The 18,953-nt window shown below is 38.5% G+C and overlaps 1 protein-coding gene across 2 annotated transcripts in view; it reads right to left on the reverse strand.

Annotated features, from left to right (window-relative positions):
• Positions 1 to 18,953, reverse strand: part of RBBP6 (RB binding protein 6, ubiquitin ligase) — a 36,590-nt gene continuing 17,637 nt past the window's right edge. The window contains exons 8-18 of one of the 2 annotated variants that reach the window (XM_068967509.1): positions 16,598 to 16,770; positions 15,041 to 15,144; positions 14,590 to 14,927; positions 9,028 to 9,124; positions 8,849 to 8,927; positions 8,690 to 8,744; positions 7,054 to 7,122; positions 5,302 to 5,661; positions 4,912 to 5,013; positions 2,299 to 4,056; positions 1 to 1,938 (exon numbers count right to left, since the gene is read on the reverse strand). In XM_068967509.1, the coding sequence (XP_068823610.1) occupies positions 354 to 1,938; positions 2,299 to 4,056; positions 4,912 to 5,013; positions 5,302 to 5,661; positions 7,054 to 7,122; positions 8,690 to 8,744; positions 8,849 to 8,927; positions 9,028 to 9,124; positions 14,590 to 14,927; positions 15,041 to 15,144; positions 16,598 to 16,770 (4,720 nt within the window). In that variant the 3' untranslated portion in view covers positions 1 to 353. The remainder of the gene's footprint in view (positions 1,939 to 2,298; positions 4,057 to 4,911; positions 5,014 to 5,301; positions 5,662 to 7,053; positions 7,123 to 8,689; positions 8,745 to 8,848; positions 8,928 to 9,027; positions 9,125 to 14,589; positions 14,928 to 15,040; positions 15,145 to 16,597; positions 16,771 to 18,953) is intronic. The other variant, XM_068967510.1, reaches the window with a different exon arrangement.

The following is an 18,953-nucleotide window of genomic DNA, read 5'->3' on the forward strand; positions in this document are numbered from 1 at the left end:
GCAAATCATTCTGCTGATATTTTAGAACTGATATCAGCTTTTGCCAGGCAATTAAAAAAATTCAAATGTGAAAATTTCACAGTACAGTAAACTCCACCCCAACTAATTAATGGTGGTTAAAAATAATAGGCCCTAGCAAAACCTCTCATGTTACATGGTCACAACTCACAATTCTGTACAAAAGTTCGTGTTATAAAGCTCTGATGTAAAAATCAAATAATCAAGCAGCAATATTTTAAGTGCAGCACAGGGTCTTCCGTATCATTATTTACAAGGCTTGAATCTCTTTACATTATAACAAAATTTAATACAGATGACTTAGGAATTAAGTCAATTTTTAAAAATCTGCCCTTCTACACAGTGACAGATTTCACTTTTTGGTCATCCTTCTCCTTCTCCTTTTCTTTATCTTTGCTCTTCTTTGACTTCTTTTTCTTATGTTTGTGTTTTTGGCTTTTTTCCAATTCTGCTTCAGTGCCTGCATGCTTTTTATGCTTCTTATGCTTTTTATGTTTCTTGTGCTTTTTCTTTTCCTTCTTTTTCTTCTTCTTCTTGCTGTCCTGACTTTCTGCAGAGCTGGCACTGCTGCTGTGGCTCCGGGTTTGGCTTCCAGAAGGGCTGTGACTTCTGCTTGGACTGACACTCGGGCTGCTCTGACTCTGGCTCCTGGTGACGCCTGCCTGGCTGACTGCTGCCGTGTCCAGGCTCTCCTTTGCTTTCTCTACTACTTTATCTTTCAGTTCCTTAGAAACCTTTCCTGCAGCTTCTTCCTCTTTTATAGACACATTGCTTTCACTGTCACTTTCATTATAGTCTGGTTCAAAAGCAGCTTCATCAGTTTCTCTAGTTAAGTCAGAAGACAGTCGAGAGGAGTGACTTACCTGGGGCTTAGGCTTGATGGTGTTTTTATCAATTTGCCCAGTAACTTGCTCTTTCTCAATCTGTGGGTCAGGTGGGTTAAGTATACTAAGTGATTTATTGCCACTTGACTCTTTATTGTTCTTTGCCTCTAACATATGTTTCTCACGGTCTTTACAGGGATTTTTATCTAAAGATTTTGTTTCTTCACTTAAGCGTTTAGGATCGTAAGTGGCTTTATGATCATGAGGTTTTTTGTCTCTCGTGGGACTAGAATTACTTTTTTTGGAATCTCCTGTTCCTTTTTTAGGCAAATCTCTCTCCTCCCTTGGCTTAGCTTTTTGTCCAGATGCAGAGTCTTTACTCCGAGGAGGAGAGTCTTTTCTTCTTGTTAATTCATTCCTTTCGTCTCTACGTTTGGAACTTGAATACTCTCTGTTGTCATAATCTGTCTTTTTGTCTCTGTTGGGAGTAAAGTCTTTATTTGAGGACCCTCGAATGGAATCATGCTTATCTTCTTTTCCAGAAGTTCTAGTCTCTTTGGAAGACTGAGACAGACTTTTGACATTTCCTTGCTCGTTCAGACGGTCCAGATTACTATCTTTCTCTGGCTGAGTGCTGTTGTTCTTTCTCTTTTCTGGGTTTTCCTTTTCCAATACTGAGTGATCTCGATCTTTGGTTTTCCCTTTTTCACTAGATGCAGAGTTTTTTGAACTTTTGACCTCATGCTGTGCAATTTCATGGCTCACCTCCTTGGTGAGTTTCTGAATTTTCTCTGATGATTCACTCTCTTTTTCAGTATACTTGATTGCATTTGGTGGTTTAGTGCTAACATTTTTTATAACACTGGCAGGTTTTCCTACACTTGATATAGGTTGTGAGGTGGATTTAACATCTTCTTCTTCAGATTCAAAGTCATCTTTATCCCATTTGGATTGGGGAACCTGGATCATAATAATAACATCTTCAGCAGGAGCTGTGTTGTCATTATTATATTCTTCCATTGTTTTAATGACAGTTCGCTTTGTATCTGTTTTTTCTTCAGACTTCCGCACAGGACTGCCTCCAGTCGAACTGGTACTAAAAAGAATTAAAATATTTTTTATTCAATGAAGAACTCATAACTGTTAAACACTGATGAGTATAAAAAGACTTAAATATGATAAATGCCCTTTCAAGTTTCAAAAGCCCACTTATCTGCTCTAAGATATGTATATACGATTACATAAAATTAAGTGTGTCTCACTCCCAAAATCTACTTAGCATCTATTATTTTTTAACAATTGTTATCCTCAAAGACAAGAGTAACCAGCTAACCCCTAACATCAATACATTCTCAAGGAACATATTCTCCTTTGCTCACCCCCGCCATTATCAGATACCTGGTATAATCCACAATGAAACCCTCCTCCCGCGCCCCCCTCCCCAATTATCAGATACCTGGTATAATCCACAAGTGTTGAGCTGGATCCTTCAGTTCCAGTCACTTTTCGCCTGACCTTTCCTTTGATTTTTTCTTGTTTCACTTTGCCGGATGTTGATTCCAACTTTTCAGAGGGTTCTTTTGTGTTACATACATTTTCTGTACTTCCAATTTTCTTACCAGTTTCTCTGTTAAGCTTGATTTTTTTGGCCGGAGCAGCTGATGATGAAATTTTGTCTTTTTCAGGTGTCCTATCCATCTTTTCAATATCAAGCTCCATTTTGCGCTTGGGTGATGGTTTCACTATTTCAGTTACTTCTAATTTAGAGATTTTCATTGAAGATGACTCAAAATCTTTATCTATGCTTTTTTCTTCAGTTTTTCTCTTCCTTTTTTCTCCCTTGCTATCAAGTGGCTTACTTTTCTCATTAGGCTTCCTGGCCTTTTCTTCCTTACTAGTTCCCTTCTCTGACTTGATGTCTTTGGAGTAGTCCTTCTTCACTTTTTCCTCTTTGACTGGCTTTGTCTCCTGGTGCTCCTTTACTGGCTTTGAGTGAGCCTTTCTGGGGGTACCAACCGTCTTTTCATCTTTTTGAGAGGAAGATGACGATTTCACATTGTCAGTCTTTGGGGTCTCCTCTTTGGCTTTTTTAAGTGGAGGTTCAGATCGAGGAGATTTTTCACGCTCTCCATCTAGTTTTTCTTGGGGTCCTTTAGCAGGTTTTACAACAGTTTCTTTTTTGGATACAGTAGATCCATCATTTTTCCGTTTGCTCTTGTCACCTTTTGCTTTAGGTTTATCTTTTTCTCTCTTGTCTTTCTCAGACACTGATTTAAAAGTAATGGATTCGGCATCCATTGGTTCGTCTCTAACAGGTGTAGCATCATCTCTACTTGGGAGAACAAACAAGGAGTCTGTTTTACTTTCCTCACCACTTGTAGGCTCTCTTGACTTCCTAGAAGTGTCTAGTAACTCTGGGTTTAGAAAGCCTTCACTTTCTTCCCCCTTTCTTCTTTTTCGATGTTTCTTATGTTTATTTCCTTTACCATCTCCTGGAGCACTTTCACCTTCCTTGTCTTTTGACTTTGTATTATCCTTCTGATTGTGACTGTCTCTTGATGAAAGCTTTTCTGGATAGTTGCCAGCTACGTTTCGACTTCTATGACTCTGTCCACCAGAGTAATCCTCTCTGCGGCCTCTTGTGAAGGGAGAATTCCTAAGGTTAAGTGGTAAGAATCTTTCTGGAGAAAAGTTCTCTCTATTTGCTGATGGTCTAGGCTGTGCTCCAGTAGCATAGCCTTTGTAATATTTTTCATACCACTCTCGGTATTTTCTCTCCCATTCTCGGTAACGTTCTTTCTCAAATGGGTCTCTAAAGTCAACACTCCTCCCGTAATAAGCTTTCATGTCATAAGGTGGTGGAACTTCTCTGAATCTGTTAAAATATTCACGCTCTGTTTCTCCTTGGGGTACATTACGTTTATTAGGAGACTGTCCCCTAAATGCTTGAGGAGATCTTGATCGTGAATGATACCGTCTATATGGAGGTGACCTTGACCTAGATCGATGATACCCGTGCGATCTAGACCGTGAACGGTAATTTCGACTCTTTCCTCTGCCTCTTCTGGGGTATGGAGGTGATCGCGAATAGGAACGAGAATGTGAGCGGCTAAATGATCGAGAATAAGAACGTGACCGCGTCGAACCAGATCTTGATTTAGAATAAGTATATGAACTTCTTGAATAAGATGAACCACTATAGGGAGACTTGGACCTAAAAAAAACAAAACAATAATTGATAGTTGAGAAATATATACTAAATAAAATACAGGTTTTTGCATTCAAATATGTTCTCCTCATGGTTCCATATTTCTTTATATAAAGTTTCATCTTAGATGATTAAAGAGGCACAGTGACCTCTACTGGAATGGAATAAAGTACACAAAGATCAGAGCAATCACTTGTTGCAAAACAAAAGTGAAGTCTTAATAATTAGAGTGAAGTGCATTAATGTACCGTGATTTATATGAGCTAATCAACACTAAACAAAATGCCAATTTAAATTTTACTTCCTATCTGATTATTTTAAGTAGCAGTGACTTTTTTTCTTTTTGTCCTTTATTGGCCAACAGTCTAGCTTTAAAAGGAACCATATTTCGAGCATAAGCTTAAAATAGAAGTGTTCTAAACAAGCTTCTAGGGAATTTTTATAATTCAGTTTTTCTATCAATAAAGCAATTTGTAGTCTACTGTTATTTCATAATTACACAGGTTAATGTTCCAGCAGAAAGCTGTAGCCTTAAGTAAGAGGGTCCTCAGAAATGTATTCTTTGGCTACTCCCCTATTTCTTTCCTTCTATAAACATTTCCCAATTTTTTCATACTATAAATAACTTCAAGGGACAAGGGTAATTTAATCCCCATAACTGCTAGTTCTACACAATAGAATTTACAGTGAGAAATTATTTCAATAAACAGATACTGGGAAATAAGCTACATTTCCATTTCTATAAACCTAGACCGAATCAGAAAAATTCCATAACTGTGATGTTATTTATATCCATAGCTAATCCCTGGATATTCAAAGTCCCATTTGCAATTCTGTTGTGAAGGCTTGCAAAACACTAACCTGGAAAATGAGCGCCTACGCTCCTTTTGAATCTTTTTGTATTCCATCAATTCCTTAGCAAAATCATTTGTAAACTCATCTAGCTTGGACTTTTTCTTTTCCCTAGTAAAATAAAGTTAAAGAGTGAAAGTTAACAAAAACCATTTAAGAAAACTAACAAGACAAATGTAATTAGATTATGAATGAAATGAATGAAATTGCCATTAGTTTTCCACTTTAAAACTATAAATAACTAGGAATCCCTGAGGAAGTTGCTTGTATGACTTGGTTTAATTTTTAGGTGATTTTTCTTACACTAACTGGAAACACTGGAAAATGCTTCCAAAGATACCTGTTTAATGTTACATCAGAAAATGAAAGTGTAGAGTAATTTCAAGTTAGAACACTTACTCTTCTTTTAGTCGCCGTTGCTCTCTATAGAATTCTTCCCTGGACAAAGGTGGAGCTTGTGTTGTTGGGATGGTATTAGAATGAGCAGTCTGTACTCCAGATGACACCCAAGGTGCTGATAAATTGGCTGGAGCTGGAGGAAATCCTGGAGGGGGAACACTATACCCAGCAGGTGGTGGCTGGCCAGGAGGAAACTGAGGAGAGAACTGTGGAGGAGGAACACCTGGGAGAGGAAGTGTGTGGGGAGGAGGAGGATACAAGGGAGGGGGTGGGACAGGCACAAAAACTGGAGTCGCTGGCAGTGACGGGCCTTGAGTTCTCTGTGATCTTTCGCTGTGATGCCGTCCACGGTTTATACTTCTGGAAAAATAATTCCAAGATATTAAAGCATCTGAGATAAGTAAGCTTATCTTTTCTATCCCAAAACTATTTAAATAAACATCAGGACACTGATATAATTTAAATGTAAAGGTAACATCATTCATATGTTAAAAACAACTTTTCAGGCCAGTTAGGGACTGAGAGGATATACGTTTACAAGGCCTTCTTATATGGAGACACTGTGTTTAAATGGAGAAGGAAATGGCAACTCACTCCAGTATTCTTGCCTGGAGAATCCCATGGACGGAGGAGCTTGGTGGGCTAGAGTCCACGGGTCGCAAAGAGTCGGACACGACTGAGTGACTTCACTTTCACTGTATTTAAAAGTTCTCTTGTGAAGTTCCAATTATCACTTCACAATGATCTCTTGTTACTTCCTAATCCATCATTTAAAGGAGCTAATAGGTTAAAGCCTCTGTGATCTGGTTCTCCCCAAAATGCCTTCTAAGATGAAGTTTAAATGAAGAAAACCCACTTCCTATAATCTTTTTGAGTAAATATGTAAAGACCCTTCAAACTAGAACAAATATTAGTTTAACATTTGTAGTCAGTAACTGAAAATCTGTTTTATTCTGACAGTTAAAATAAGTGCTAAAATTCTGCCTCGTCAAAGAAATAGTGGCTTAAAAAAAAAGTGTGCTTATTTCTGTTAAGCTTTTTAAAAGGATCTTTAAATTACAGGTAACTAGTATACAACAGCAGCAGTAGGGGTTTAGATTTTAAGCCTCTTTTCAGAGAGTCTGATTTAGTAAATATCCTATTAAATACGTGATTTAGCAGCACAACAGTAGTTATCTTTCATAAGCTTAGCAATTCTCTTTGGTGCACTAGAAGATATCCTTAAGAATGACCTAGACAGTAAAACTTATATGGGTTACTTCTTAGATTGACACTGCTTGTGTATCTCCAGAGCAAGGGTCCCTAACAATCTCCTGTCTCTTCTTTTGGAAGAAAAGATGGCAGAAGACTGGGACAACTGAGTCTAAGGGAGAAATATGTGCAATTCTTCACACTTAGGAGTTGAACTGGTTACCATTCACTTTAGATTAATGACAATACCTTAAACATTGTACAGGCTTTACTAACTTCCCTTTACACTCAACAGAGATAAGCCAATATTCTGCTATGTCCTGACAAGGAGAAAGTAGTCCTTAAGAAGGAGTAGCAAAGATGTAGCCTTAAAAAACTAACATTTAAAATACTAAATGTAACTTACTCTTTTACAGGCCCCTCAAGCGCAACTCAAGATTTAAGTGAGGAATCTGAAAACCAAATGAACTCATTCCCCTTGCCACTGCTATGCTTTAATTTTTGTTATATTTTTCAGTTTGTCATCAGATTACTGTTATTCAAGATTTTTAGCAAGCCTACCTGTAGCAGCTTCTCTCTCCTCTTCTAATTTGCTGTGGTGGAGAAACCAAGTATCCAAGTTTGTTGGAACTGTGTGAAAAGACAAAATAGGCTTGAGTATAATACATGATTTTTTTGTGCACAGACTTTAAGATAACTATTTTTTAACTATTCTGGAAACCTTCCCTTACTCCCTGACCCTGATTCTTGCTTGTTCCAGATAGAGAGAGATGAGCAAGCATTACGTGTACCTGAATATTTTTTCTGATTAACATTATAAACAATGAAGCCTCAATATAAACTTCATGTAGTATATTTTAATTAGCATTGTATAAGTTACTCTGAACTTCCTGTGTTTTGTTTTTTAAAAGATCCCATGTACTTAAAAAAAGTTATGCATTTATTTATTGGCTGTGCTGGATTGCTGCTCGGGCTTTTCTCTCCTTGTGGTGAGCAGGGGTTATTCTTTGTTGCAGTGTGCAGGCTTCTCATTGGGGTGGCTTCTCTTGTTGCACAGCATGGACTCTAGGGTGCACGCACTTCAGCAGTTACAAACCCTGGGCTCAACAGTTGCAGTTCCTGGGCTCTAGAGTACAGGCTCAACAGTTGTGGTGTATGGGCGTGGTTGGTCTCAGGCATGTGGGATGTCCCCAGACCAGGCACCAAAACCCTGCGTTGGCAGGTGGGTTCTTCACCAATGAGCCACCAGGGAGGCCTTGAACTTAATTGTTACAGAAAAGAGTTGTCTTATCTGCTGGGAACTATATGGAGGTGTCTGATATGTGACGTAAGTAGCACCATTCCAATTCTACAGATGAGGCAATGGAAGCTGAGAAGTACAATCACACACTCACTGTCATACAGCTAGTAAATGCAGGAGCTGGGAGTCAAACCGAGATCTGTCTTCAAATCCCATATTCTTTCTACTGATATATGCGTATGTGTGTGTGTTAGTCCCTCAATCGTGGCTGACTCTGTAGCCCACCAGGACCTTCTATGTCCAGGCAAGAATACTGGAGTGGGTAGCCATTCCCTTCTCCAGGGGAATCGTCCCAATCCAGGGATTGAACCTGGGTCTCCCACACTGCAGGCAGATTCTTCACCATCTGAGCCACCAGGGAAGCCTTTCCTACTGATATATTCTTAACATACTTTTTCTATAATGAGTCTGATTTATCTTTCAAACAAAAAGATCAAAGTTTTAGAATATAAGCCAGTTTATATAAATTTATGAGCTATATAAACAAATATTATATAAAACAATATACAAATCTGATTTTTAATGCCATAAAAAATTATACCCTGTATAATTTTTTGCTTTTTCTTCTGAGAGGAGGAAGGACTTATTACAGGGACCGTTCACAAAGCATGTCTCTCATACCTTATAGATTTTAATATGCAATAGAATTAACTGAACTACTCAAAATGAGAAATTCTGTGATTGATACACTTTAAAAAAAATTTGTGTAAGTTTATATTTATTTTAGAAAACAATTCTTCATATAGTCTTGAGTTTGTGACATTTTACATAAAAACTGTAAACTACGGCATATAAAAGTTTATAATAAAAGACACTCAGCAACATACCACTTAGATTGTAATTTCTATTTCTGGTTTGAAAGCAATCATCTGAAGATTATGTGAAACATATACTTACTGTTCCCAACCTGGTCGACCACCACCTGGACGAGCAGCATTTATTCTTACTGGACCTTGGACAAAAAAATAAGAACAACTAAATATAAAATTACATGCTGAATAAAGCTAAAATTATTTTTTAAGGGAAAAGTTCAAACCAAAATGATTTTATACTCACCAGTTGTGGGGATCAATTGTCCATGCAATAATGACTGTCCAAGCAAAGAGGGGGTTCCAAGTACAGGCACCTGGTAACCCTTTAGGAAAAAACACAAATAGTTAAAAAAAAAACAAAACAAAAAACTCTACTGTAATAATATAAAAAGGTCTCCAAATTTAAAAGCCAATGAAACTTACCTTCTCTTCCATAAGAGCAGTAATTGCAATTGAAGAAGCTCCCTTTGAATGCTCTGATGCAAGTGCTGCAGCTGGCAGTATTTTATTATCAGAATCCCTAGAAAATAATTTACAACATTAAAAGGTCATTAGAAACGGAGAATTAAAAGGTACAGACTTCCAGTTATATAAAATAAGTAAGTACTCAGGATATAACGTACAACATGATGACTGTAGGTAGCACAGCTGTATGGTATACTGGAAAGCTGGTAAGAGAGATTAGATCCTAAGAGTTCTCATCACAAGGAGGTGAGAACTCTTTTTTTCCACTACTTATTGTATTTAGGTGAGAAGATGGATGTTAGCTGATCCCTACTGCAGTAATTATTTCACAATATGTGTAAATCAAATCAGCATGCTGTATGCCTTAAAGTTCAATGAGAATATTTTTGAAGAAAAATTCCATTATTACAAACATTGAGTCATATTTAAAGGCCTCAAACACTTGCAGAGAGGAGCAACCTCATGTCCAAGGAGTGGTGGCTGCCCAGGCAAAGGAGAGCCGAGAGGAGCTACTCCACGTTCAAGGTCAGGAGGGTGGGGCAGTCAGGAGATACCCTTCGTCCAAGGTAAGGAGCAGCAGCTGCACCTTGCTGGAGCAGCCATGAAGAGATACCCCACGTCCAAGGTAAGAGAAACCCAAGTAAGACAGTAGGTGTTGCAAGAGGGCATCAGAGGGCACACACACTGAAACCATATTACAGAAAACTAGCCAATCTGATCACACAGACCACAGCCTTGTCTAACTCAATGAAACTAAGCCATGCCCTTTGGGGCCACCCAAGATGGGAGGGTCATGGTGGAGAGGTCTGACAGAATGTGGTCCACTGGAGAAGGGAATGGCAAACCGCGTCACTTTTCTTGCCTTGAGAACCCCATGAATAGTATGAAAAGGCAAAATGAAAGGATACTGAACAGGGAACTCCCTGGGTCGGTAGGTGCCCAATATGCTACTGAAGATCAGTGGAGAATTAATTCCACAAAGAATGAAGGGATGGAGCTAAAGCAAAAACAATACCCAGCTATGGATGTGACTGGTGATAGAAGCAAGGTCTGATGCTGTAAAGAGCAATACTGCATAGGAACCTGGAATTTCAGGTCCATAAATCAAGGCAAATTGGAAGTGGTCAAACAAGAGACGGCAAGAGTGAACGTCAACATTCTAGGAATCAGTGAACTAAAATAGACTGGAATGGGTGAATTTAACTCAGATGACCATTATATCTACTACTGTGGGCAGCAATCCCTTAGAAGAAATGGAACAGCCATTATAGTCAACAAGAGAGTCCGAAATGCAGTACTTGGATGCAATCTCAAAAATGACAGAAAGCTCTCTGTTCGTTTCCAAGGCAAACCATTCAATATCACAGTAATCCAAGCCTATACCCCAATCAGTAACACTGAAGAAGCTGAAGTTGAATGGTTCTATGAAGACCTACAAGACCTTTTAGAATTAACACCCCCGAAAGATGTTCTTTTCATTATAGGGGACTGGAATGCAAAAGTAGGAAGTCAAGAAACACCTGGAGTAACAGGCAAATTTGGCCTTGGAGTACGGAATGAAGCAGGGCAAAGGCTAATAGAGTTTTGCCAAGAGAATGCACTGGTCACAGCAAACACCCTCTTCCAACAACACAAGAGAAGACTCTACACATGGACATCACCAGATGGTCAACACCGAAATTGGACTGATTATATTCTTTGAGCCCAAGATGGAGCAGCTCTATACAGTCAGCAAATACAAGACTGGGAGCTGACTGTGGCTCAGATCATGAACTCCCTCTTGCCAAATTCAGACTTATATTGAAGAAAGTGGGGAAAACCACTAGACCATTCAGGTATGACCAATATCAAATCCCTTATGATTATACAATTCAAGTGAGAAATAGATTTAAGGGACTAGATCTGATAGACAGAGTGCCTGAAAAACTATGGAATGAGCTTTGTGACACTGTGCAGGAGACAGGGATCAAGACCATCCCCATGGAAAACAAATGCAAAAAAGCAAAATGGCTGTCTGAGGCGGCCTTACAAATAGCTGTGAAAAGAAGGGAAGCAAAAAGCAAAGGAGAAAAGGAAAGATATAAGCATCTGAATGCAGAGTTCCAAAGAATAACAAGAAGAGATAAGAAAGCCTTCCTCAGCGATCAATGCAAAGAAATAGAGGAAAACAACAGAATGGGAAAGACTAGAGATCTCTTCAAGAAAATCAGAGACACCAAGGGAACATTTCATGCAAAGATGGGCTCAATAAAGGATAGAAATGGTATGGACCTAACAGAAGCAGAAGATATTAAGAAGAGGTGGCAAGAATACACAGGAGAATTGTACAAAAAAGATCTTCATGACCCGGATAATCATAATGGTGTGATCACTCATCTAGAGCCAGACATCCTGGAATGTGAAGTCAGGTGGGCCATAGAAAGCATCATTACGAACAAAGCTAGTGGAGGTGATGGAATTCCAGTGGAGCTATTTCAAATCCTGAAAGATGATGCTGTGAAAGTGCTGCACTCAATATGCCAGCAAATTTGGAAAACTCAGCAGTGGCCACAGGACTGGAAAAGGCCCATTTTCATTCCAATTCCAAAGAAAGGCAATGCCAAAGAATGCTCAAACTACCGCACAATTGCACTCATCTCACATGCTAGTAAAGTAATGCTCAAAATTCTCCAAGCCAGTCTTCAGCAATATGTGAACCGTGAACTTCCAGATGTTCAAGCTAGTTTTACAAAAAGCAGAGGAATAGAGATCAAATTGCCAACATCCACTGGATCATCGAGAAAGCAAGAAAAGCAAGAGTTCCAGAAAAATATCTATTTCTGCTTTAGTGACTACGACAAAGCCTTTGACTGTGTGGATCACAATAAACTGTGGAAAATTCTGAAAGAGATGGGAATACCAGACCACCTGACCTGCCTCTTGAGAAACCTGTATGGAGGTCAGGAAACAACAGTTAGAACTGGACATGGAATAACAAACTGGTTCCAAATAGGAAAAGGAGTACGTCAAGGCCGTATATTGTCATCCTGCTTATTTAACTTATATGTAGAGTATATCATGAGAAACGCTGGACTGGAAGAAGCACAAGCTGGAATCAAGATTGCCGGGAGATATGTGGATGACACCACCCTTATGGCAGAAAGTGAAGAAGAACTAAAAAGCCTCTTGATGAAAGTGAAAGAGGAGAGTGCAAAAGTTGCCTTAAAGTTCAACATTCAGAAAACTAAGATCGTGGCTTTTGGTCCCATCACTTCATGGCAGACAGATGGGAAAACAGTGGAAACAGTGTCAGACTTTATTTTGGGGGCTCCAAAATCACTGCAGATGGTGACTGCAGCCATGAAATTAAAAGACGGTTACTCCTTGGAAGGAAAAGTTATTACCAACCTAGATAGCATATTCAAAAGCAGAGATATTACTTTGCCAACAAAGGACTGTCTAGTCAAGGCTACGGTTTTTCCAGTGGTCATGTATGGATGTGAGAGTTGGACTGTGCAGAAAGCTGAGCACTGAAGAATTGACACTTTTGAACTGTGGTGTTGGAGAAGAGATCTTGAGAGTCCCGTAGACTGAAAGGAGATCCAACCAGTCCATCCTAAAGGAGATCAGTCCTGGGTGTTCATTGGAGGGACTGATGCTGAAACTGAAACTCCAATACTTTGGCCACCTCATGTGAAGAGTTGACTCATTGGAAAAGACCCTAACGCTGGGAGGGATTGGGGGCAGGAGGAGAAGGGGACGACAGAGGATGAGATGGCTGGATGGCATCACCAACTTGAAGGACATGAGGGAGGCCTGGTGTGCTGCAATTCATAGGGTCGCAAAGAGACACAACTGAGAGAGTGAACTGAACTGAACTGAAACACTTGCAGAGTTTGAAAAATAACAGATCTGCAGAAGATGTCTGCAGTACACAAATATTCTTACTTCAGGAATATATTATCTGTGATGATAGGGTTGTAAGGTTTCCTTTTGCATATAACTAATAAAAATTATTAAAGGAAAAACATTAAAATTGCATCTTGTTGTTCCTAACACTGTTCTCCATCACATTTGCATTTAGATGAGTTTAAATCAAAGATGAAGAAAACTTCTGGGGAAAATGAGCCAGACGGGACTTTTGAAGAGTTCTTCATATGTAAGTAAAATGTATGATGAAGGAATCTCCTAAAAAGTACAATCTATGAAATGATAGAAACTGGTGCAGTTTTAAGACTACTAAAGCTTAAAAAAAAAAAAAAAAGTTGAAAAACCAAAAAAAGAAAAGGATTTAAGAGTTAAATTCTACTTCCAGCTCTATTAAATCAAAGAGGTACTCTAAGGTAAGTCAATGAATAGTAGGCCATTCCCACAATTGATCAAATAAAAGGTTGAACTAGATCAGTGGGATTTTATTCTTTTTCATTATGATTTGTCACACGATACTGAATAGTTTCCCGTGCTATACAGTAGGATCTTGTTGTTTATCCATTCTATATATACAGGAGTTTACAGGGATCTCTTTAGTATACTTGTAAAGGTCCTACTCCTAAAAATTTTGCTCCTGGGAACATACCCCTGGCATCTTAATTTTTCAAAGCTGGTTCATTTTTTAAGACTTGGACTTACAGACCCTCTGGACTATACAGTCATAGGTCCCTTTCATTTCAGAAGCGGTAGGATTTAAGTGAGGTTTTGCTACTCTACTACATAATTATGCTCCACAACAATTATTTCTGACCTTTCTACCAGTGTTTCATCCCCTCCCCTCTGTTCTTAGTTCTACTCAAATCTACTGTTTTTCAGTACCGTCATCATGACCATAAGTGAACTCTCCCCTCCTGTGAACTGCAAAGCTGTTATGGGATATTATTCAACATTTAAGAGGGGTTGCTGGCAATCTGTATAGTTTCTGACTTTGGGACATTTAATCATTTACAAATGAATCTCTTTTATCTGTCTATTCCTCCAGTAAGACTAAGTCATTTCTTTTTTTTTTCATTTGGCCATGCTGTGTGGCTTACGGGATCTCAGATCCCCAAAAGGAATTGAACCCGCGCTCCAGCAATTCAAGAGCCACGTCCTAATCACTGGACTGCCAGGCAATTCCAAAAGACTAAGTCATTTCTTACAAGTCACCCACCTTACTGAGTACAGTAGGATGCTACAGACTGTCAGTCACTGCTGCTAAGTCGACTCAGTCGTGTCCGACCCTGTGCGACCCCCGAGACCGCAGCCCACCAGGCTCCCCCATCCCTGGGATTCTCCAGGCAAGAACATTGGAGTGGGTTGCCATTTCCTTCTCCAGTGCAGGAAAGTGAAAAGTGAAAGAAGTCACTCAGTCGTGTCCGACTCTTTGCAACCCCATGGACTGAAGCCTACCAGGCTCCTCCGTCTATGGGATTTTCCAGGCAAGAGTACTGGAGTGGGGTGCCATTGGCTTCTCTGCCAGTCACTAAAACAACAATATAAGCAATATACAATAAACAAAAACTATGTCTCTGGTCTCAGTTGTTTCCTAACAGTGAGAAATACACTTACCGAAAAGGTCCATCTGATTTTTCTGAGTGGACTGATATGGAGACTGTTGCAGTTATATCAGGTACGGGGGCTGGGGCAGAAGATGGATTTCCAGGGACAGGAGGGGCCAAAGACGACTGACTGGAGGTTAATGAAGACATAGATGAAGCCGAGTGAGTTGATGAGGACGTCACTGGAATCATCAGAGGATCTTGCTGTCTTGATATTGGAGATCTCATCAGAGGTTGTAGGTTCCGCTGGATGAGTGGTCTTGGAGGTGGTATTGGGGGAGGGGGTGGGGGTAACTGTTTTCTTAGTCTTTTCGTATAACCAGTTTCATTTTTGAAGTTATTAACAGCCTATAGACACCAAACATAAAAATGCAGGAAAAAATGTAGTATTTACTCAAGTACAGTTAAATCAAAAGGTTTTTAAAAAATTTTCATAAAGAGGGATACATAAATATAGCTACCTGTCGTAAGAACTTATTGGCAATTAAAGCGTCAGGAGAGACGTCATTCTGATGACATGTTGGACATGTATGTTCATCTGATTCCAAGAGTGCTGTCCTTATACCTATGTGTAAGATTTTAAATATTAACAAAAGCACAGTTAGGAACCCAGTTTTTGGCAATGAATTGAAAAGATGGTTTATATGTGTTCAGTTACATTACTATTTTCCAAGCACACATTACTAATCACTTCTATTCTGAGATTAAGATATTTAAAAGTAAAATTTCTCTCCTGGTATCATTCCTTTGCTCTAACCTCTACCTTACACAGAATTAGTGGATATAAGCTAAACAAACATTTAAATTGAGAGAAAGGACACTCTTTGTCAAATATTCTCTTTGGTTAGCTCACATCTAGAGTATTATAGGAAAAAAAATAGAAATACAGCCTAGAAAAAGACAAAAACATTATGTTGTAAATACAGGGCTTTAAAAAAAGCAATCACATAGGAATGCCCCAGTGGTCCAGTGGTTAGGACTCCACACTGCTGAGGGGCAGGGTTAAATACCTAGTCACGGGTGGCACAAACGAAATTCAAGAAGGCATCACTAGGAAAGGGCATTAAATATAGCAGAAGCATTATTCAGTCAAGGAAATCAGAACCATGTATAGCACAGCAGCTAAAAAGGAAAACAAAATTACAGATGCACTGATTATGCTTCAGTGTAGCAAACAAACCCAGTTATATAAGCGGTTTGTAAAACTTAAGACACACTCTGAAACAAGCCTTAAGTAACGTCTTCTTGACTTTTGTCTTCACTGAAGAGGCTCCATAACAAAGATTTGGATTCCAAAACTCTTGTTTTTCTTTTGGCTGCACCACATGTCATACAGCATCTTAGTGGATCTTAGTTCCCTGACCAGGGACTGAACACCATCCCCTCTAGCAGAAACACATGGAGTCTTAACTACTGGACCACAAAGGAAGTCCCCCAAAACAATCTTTAGAAATGAAAAGGACCAAAGCAGGACTGAGCAATCAAATTTTTAGATGACATTATTTTCATCTGGGTAAGAAAAACTTAAGGAAAGTGGCAGAAGAGAATCAAGTGCTAATATAATATAAATGACTAGGAAAAAAAAGTCACAAGCAGTCCCCTGGCAAGTGTTTGGGTAATATGTTTACAGACCGTAGTTCTCAATCACCCTTTGGAATTTTAAACTATTTTTCACATTCCTAGAAAGGGACTTATTTTAAAAAAATAATTTGGAAATGTCTAAGGCCCCAAAAGCTTTTAAATTTCTCTATACCATTTAAAACATACTTGAAACAAAAATCCTACATTTTATAAAACCTCAGTAAAGACACCTTGATGAAGGTAAAGAAAGTGGTCAATTCTAAAGGACAAACAGACTTTTTTTAAAAAAAGGAACAATAAAAAGTTATTAAATGTTCACTGATGAATATATCAATAATTCATACTTTATCATTTAAATATATACTGTTGCTAAGAGCCTTTCCAAGGAAACACACACACTCCAAAATACATATCTTCAAAGGTTCAACATTTCTTACATTCATCACAGTAACTGTTTCCACAGCAGGGAATGACAACAGCATCAGTCATAATATCTTTGCAGATGAGACACAACAACTCATCTGGGATAGGATCATCTTCTTCTGAAGATGATGATGGTTCCTCTGGTAAAAAAGGTGGTTTTTCTTTCTTCCCAATTGCATATGCTTCTCTGTAAAAGAAGGTCTTGGTGTTTTAACACTGTTATGGGAAAGTATTTCCAAGATATTTATATATTCTATTATACAATAGTGGGAACTTACAATCTAGTATGATGCCAAATTAGTTTATACAAGTGTAGTACTTTCCAAAATAAGAGAGCAGTTATGAATATCCTCCCCTAAACAAAAAGATATAAAACAAAATCCTAAGAGAGTATAACAAAACAGAAAGAAAAAACAGCCACAAAATTGGCTAAAAGGATCTTAGATTCTGTATTTCTAAGAACTGTGAGTCAAGAGCGGTACAGTGACACAATCAAGTACCACAAAGTTATATTTAAATGGTAGAGACAGGATTTGAGCTTAAGTGATGACAACACCCTAATCACTATTCTCTAGCCTACCATGTTTCCTGGAAAAAGTTTTTTTCCTCCTGAGTCTAACAGTCTCCAAAGCTGTGAAAATACTAGTGTGAATGTCACAATACGGGAAGCTAAAATTGGTACTGACATTACACGATTAAGGTGGGTAATTCAAAGGAAATATGTCCCTAATCACATCAATAATTAATAAACAGAATTAGACTTCAAAACAGTGGTCTTATACTTAATATTATGAGAGATTAATCTATGTATAGACAGTTGAAGTAGGAAATGGCAATCCACTCCAACATTCCTGTCTAGAAAATTCCATGGACAGAGGAGCCTGGTGGGCCACAATCCATGGGGTCACAAAGAATTGGACATGACTGAGCACAAGAAATATTAATGACTTAATTAGAAAAATGTGTAAAAAACTTAAAAGTAACACCTCATTAGATACTTGGGGGTCCATTTTTTTGTAGAAATTTTGTGGCAATGTTGGATATTAAATATATTAAAAACAAACAAAAAAAAAGTAAGCCATTCTCAGACTTATCACCACCGCTTCCAATACCCCCATCTTCTCTGTAATCAGGCACATTTGTAAAACATAGGAATTCCTAGAGAAATATCTTCCCTTTCATTCAGGAACAGAGTGTGTTCAACTCACTGCTAAAAATGAAAGAATCTCATCTGGACAGAGCAGGGTACCTTAGGTGTGTTATTTGTGTTGCAGTTGCTCCATAGACATCACCACGATTCCAGAAATAAGTATCAATTTGCTTATGCCCCATTGTTCCCAATTTGTGAAAGAGGAGTCTCCCACTGCCCAAAAGAGAGAAAAGAAAAGAAAAAAAAAAAAAAGAGGAGAACAGAGGATAGAAAAGAAACAGAAGAAGAGTCTGAGTTGCTTATCAGTGGTGTTAGTGGAGAGGGTGAAAGTTTCATTTAAAATATTTGGGTTCCCATTTTCCCCAGTATTTGCTGTGTGTTTGGCACAAATGCACTTCTGTATTCCAGTATTCAAATAGCAATGAAGTTAATTATTAGTTATGAGTTTATAGGTGATGTTAATTTTTCCAACACAAATTTCTACTTAAATACTTTTCAATTTACATCTTATTGTATTAAGATGAAGCGGTCTGCTCTTAATCTTTGTAAAAAGCCACCAATTTCAACCTAAAACTGTTGGGATGCATGTATGAAATGTCTGAATTAGAAACAGCATACAACAAACTGCTCTAAGATGAACCACAAAAACACACAATGGTAGACTGATAAAAAATAGATGGGAGTGAAGTTGAGAAAGTGAGCAGGGTTGGGAGTTTAGAAAAACATTAATTCTTATCTGTTAACTAAAACAATGTATTTACCTACTCAAAAACAATCTTTTTTCAGCCTCATTCTGTAAGCATAGCATTTTCGTTGTCCTTACCTGCTCATCACATTTTGATAATACAGCACAAAGCTGACAAAAATTGTTCCTAATAAACATTCTGTCACTGGGAACATGGATATCTATTCTTTAAACTGATGTTTCTCAAAGCATGCCTTGAGCATCCTCTAACCTCATATTCTGGAGGGCTCGTTAAAGATGCAGACTGAGAATATAATCCCTCAGGGGCGGGGGAGAGGAGCGGGACAGGGCACCTAGGCTGGTTTAACACACTTCTGCAAGAGATTCTTCCCTACAATAAAGTTACAGAGTCGCAGTCCTAAGGAACACTTAATACTGTGTTTTATATTGTGTGAGTTTGCAACTGTTGAGGGCAATCAAAAGGTAATTAAATGTATTAATAAAAGCAGATAAAATGGGAAGTTACCTAGCTGAA

Source organism: Capricornis sumatraensis, chromosome 3 (genome assembly GCF_032405125.1).
Source record: "Capricornis sumatraensis isolate serow.1 chromosome 3, serow.2, whole genome shotgun sequence".
In the NCBI taxonomy this organism is placed as follows: Eukaryota; Metazoa; Chordata; class Mammalia; order Artiodactyla; family Bovidae; genus Capricornis; species Capricornis sumatraensis.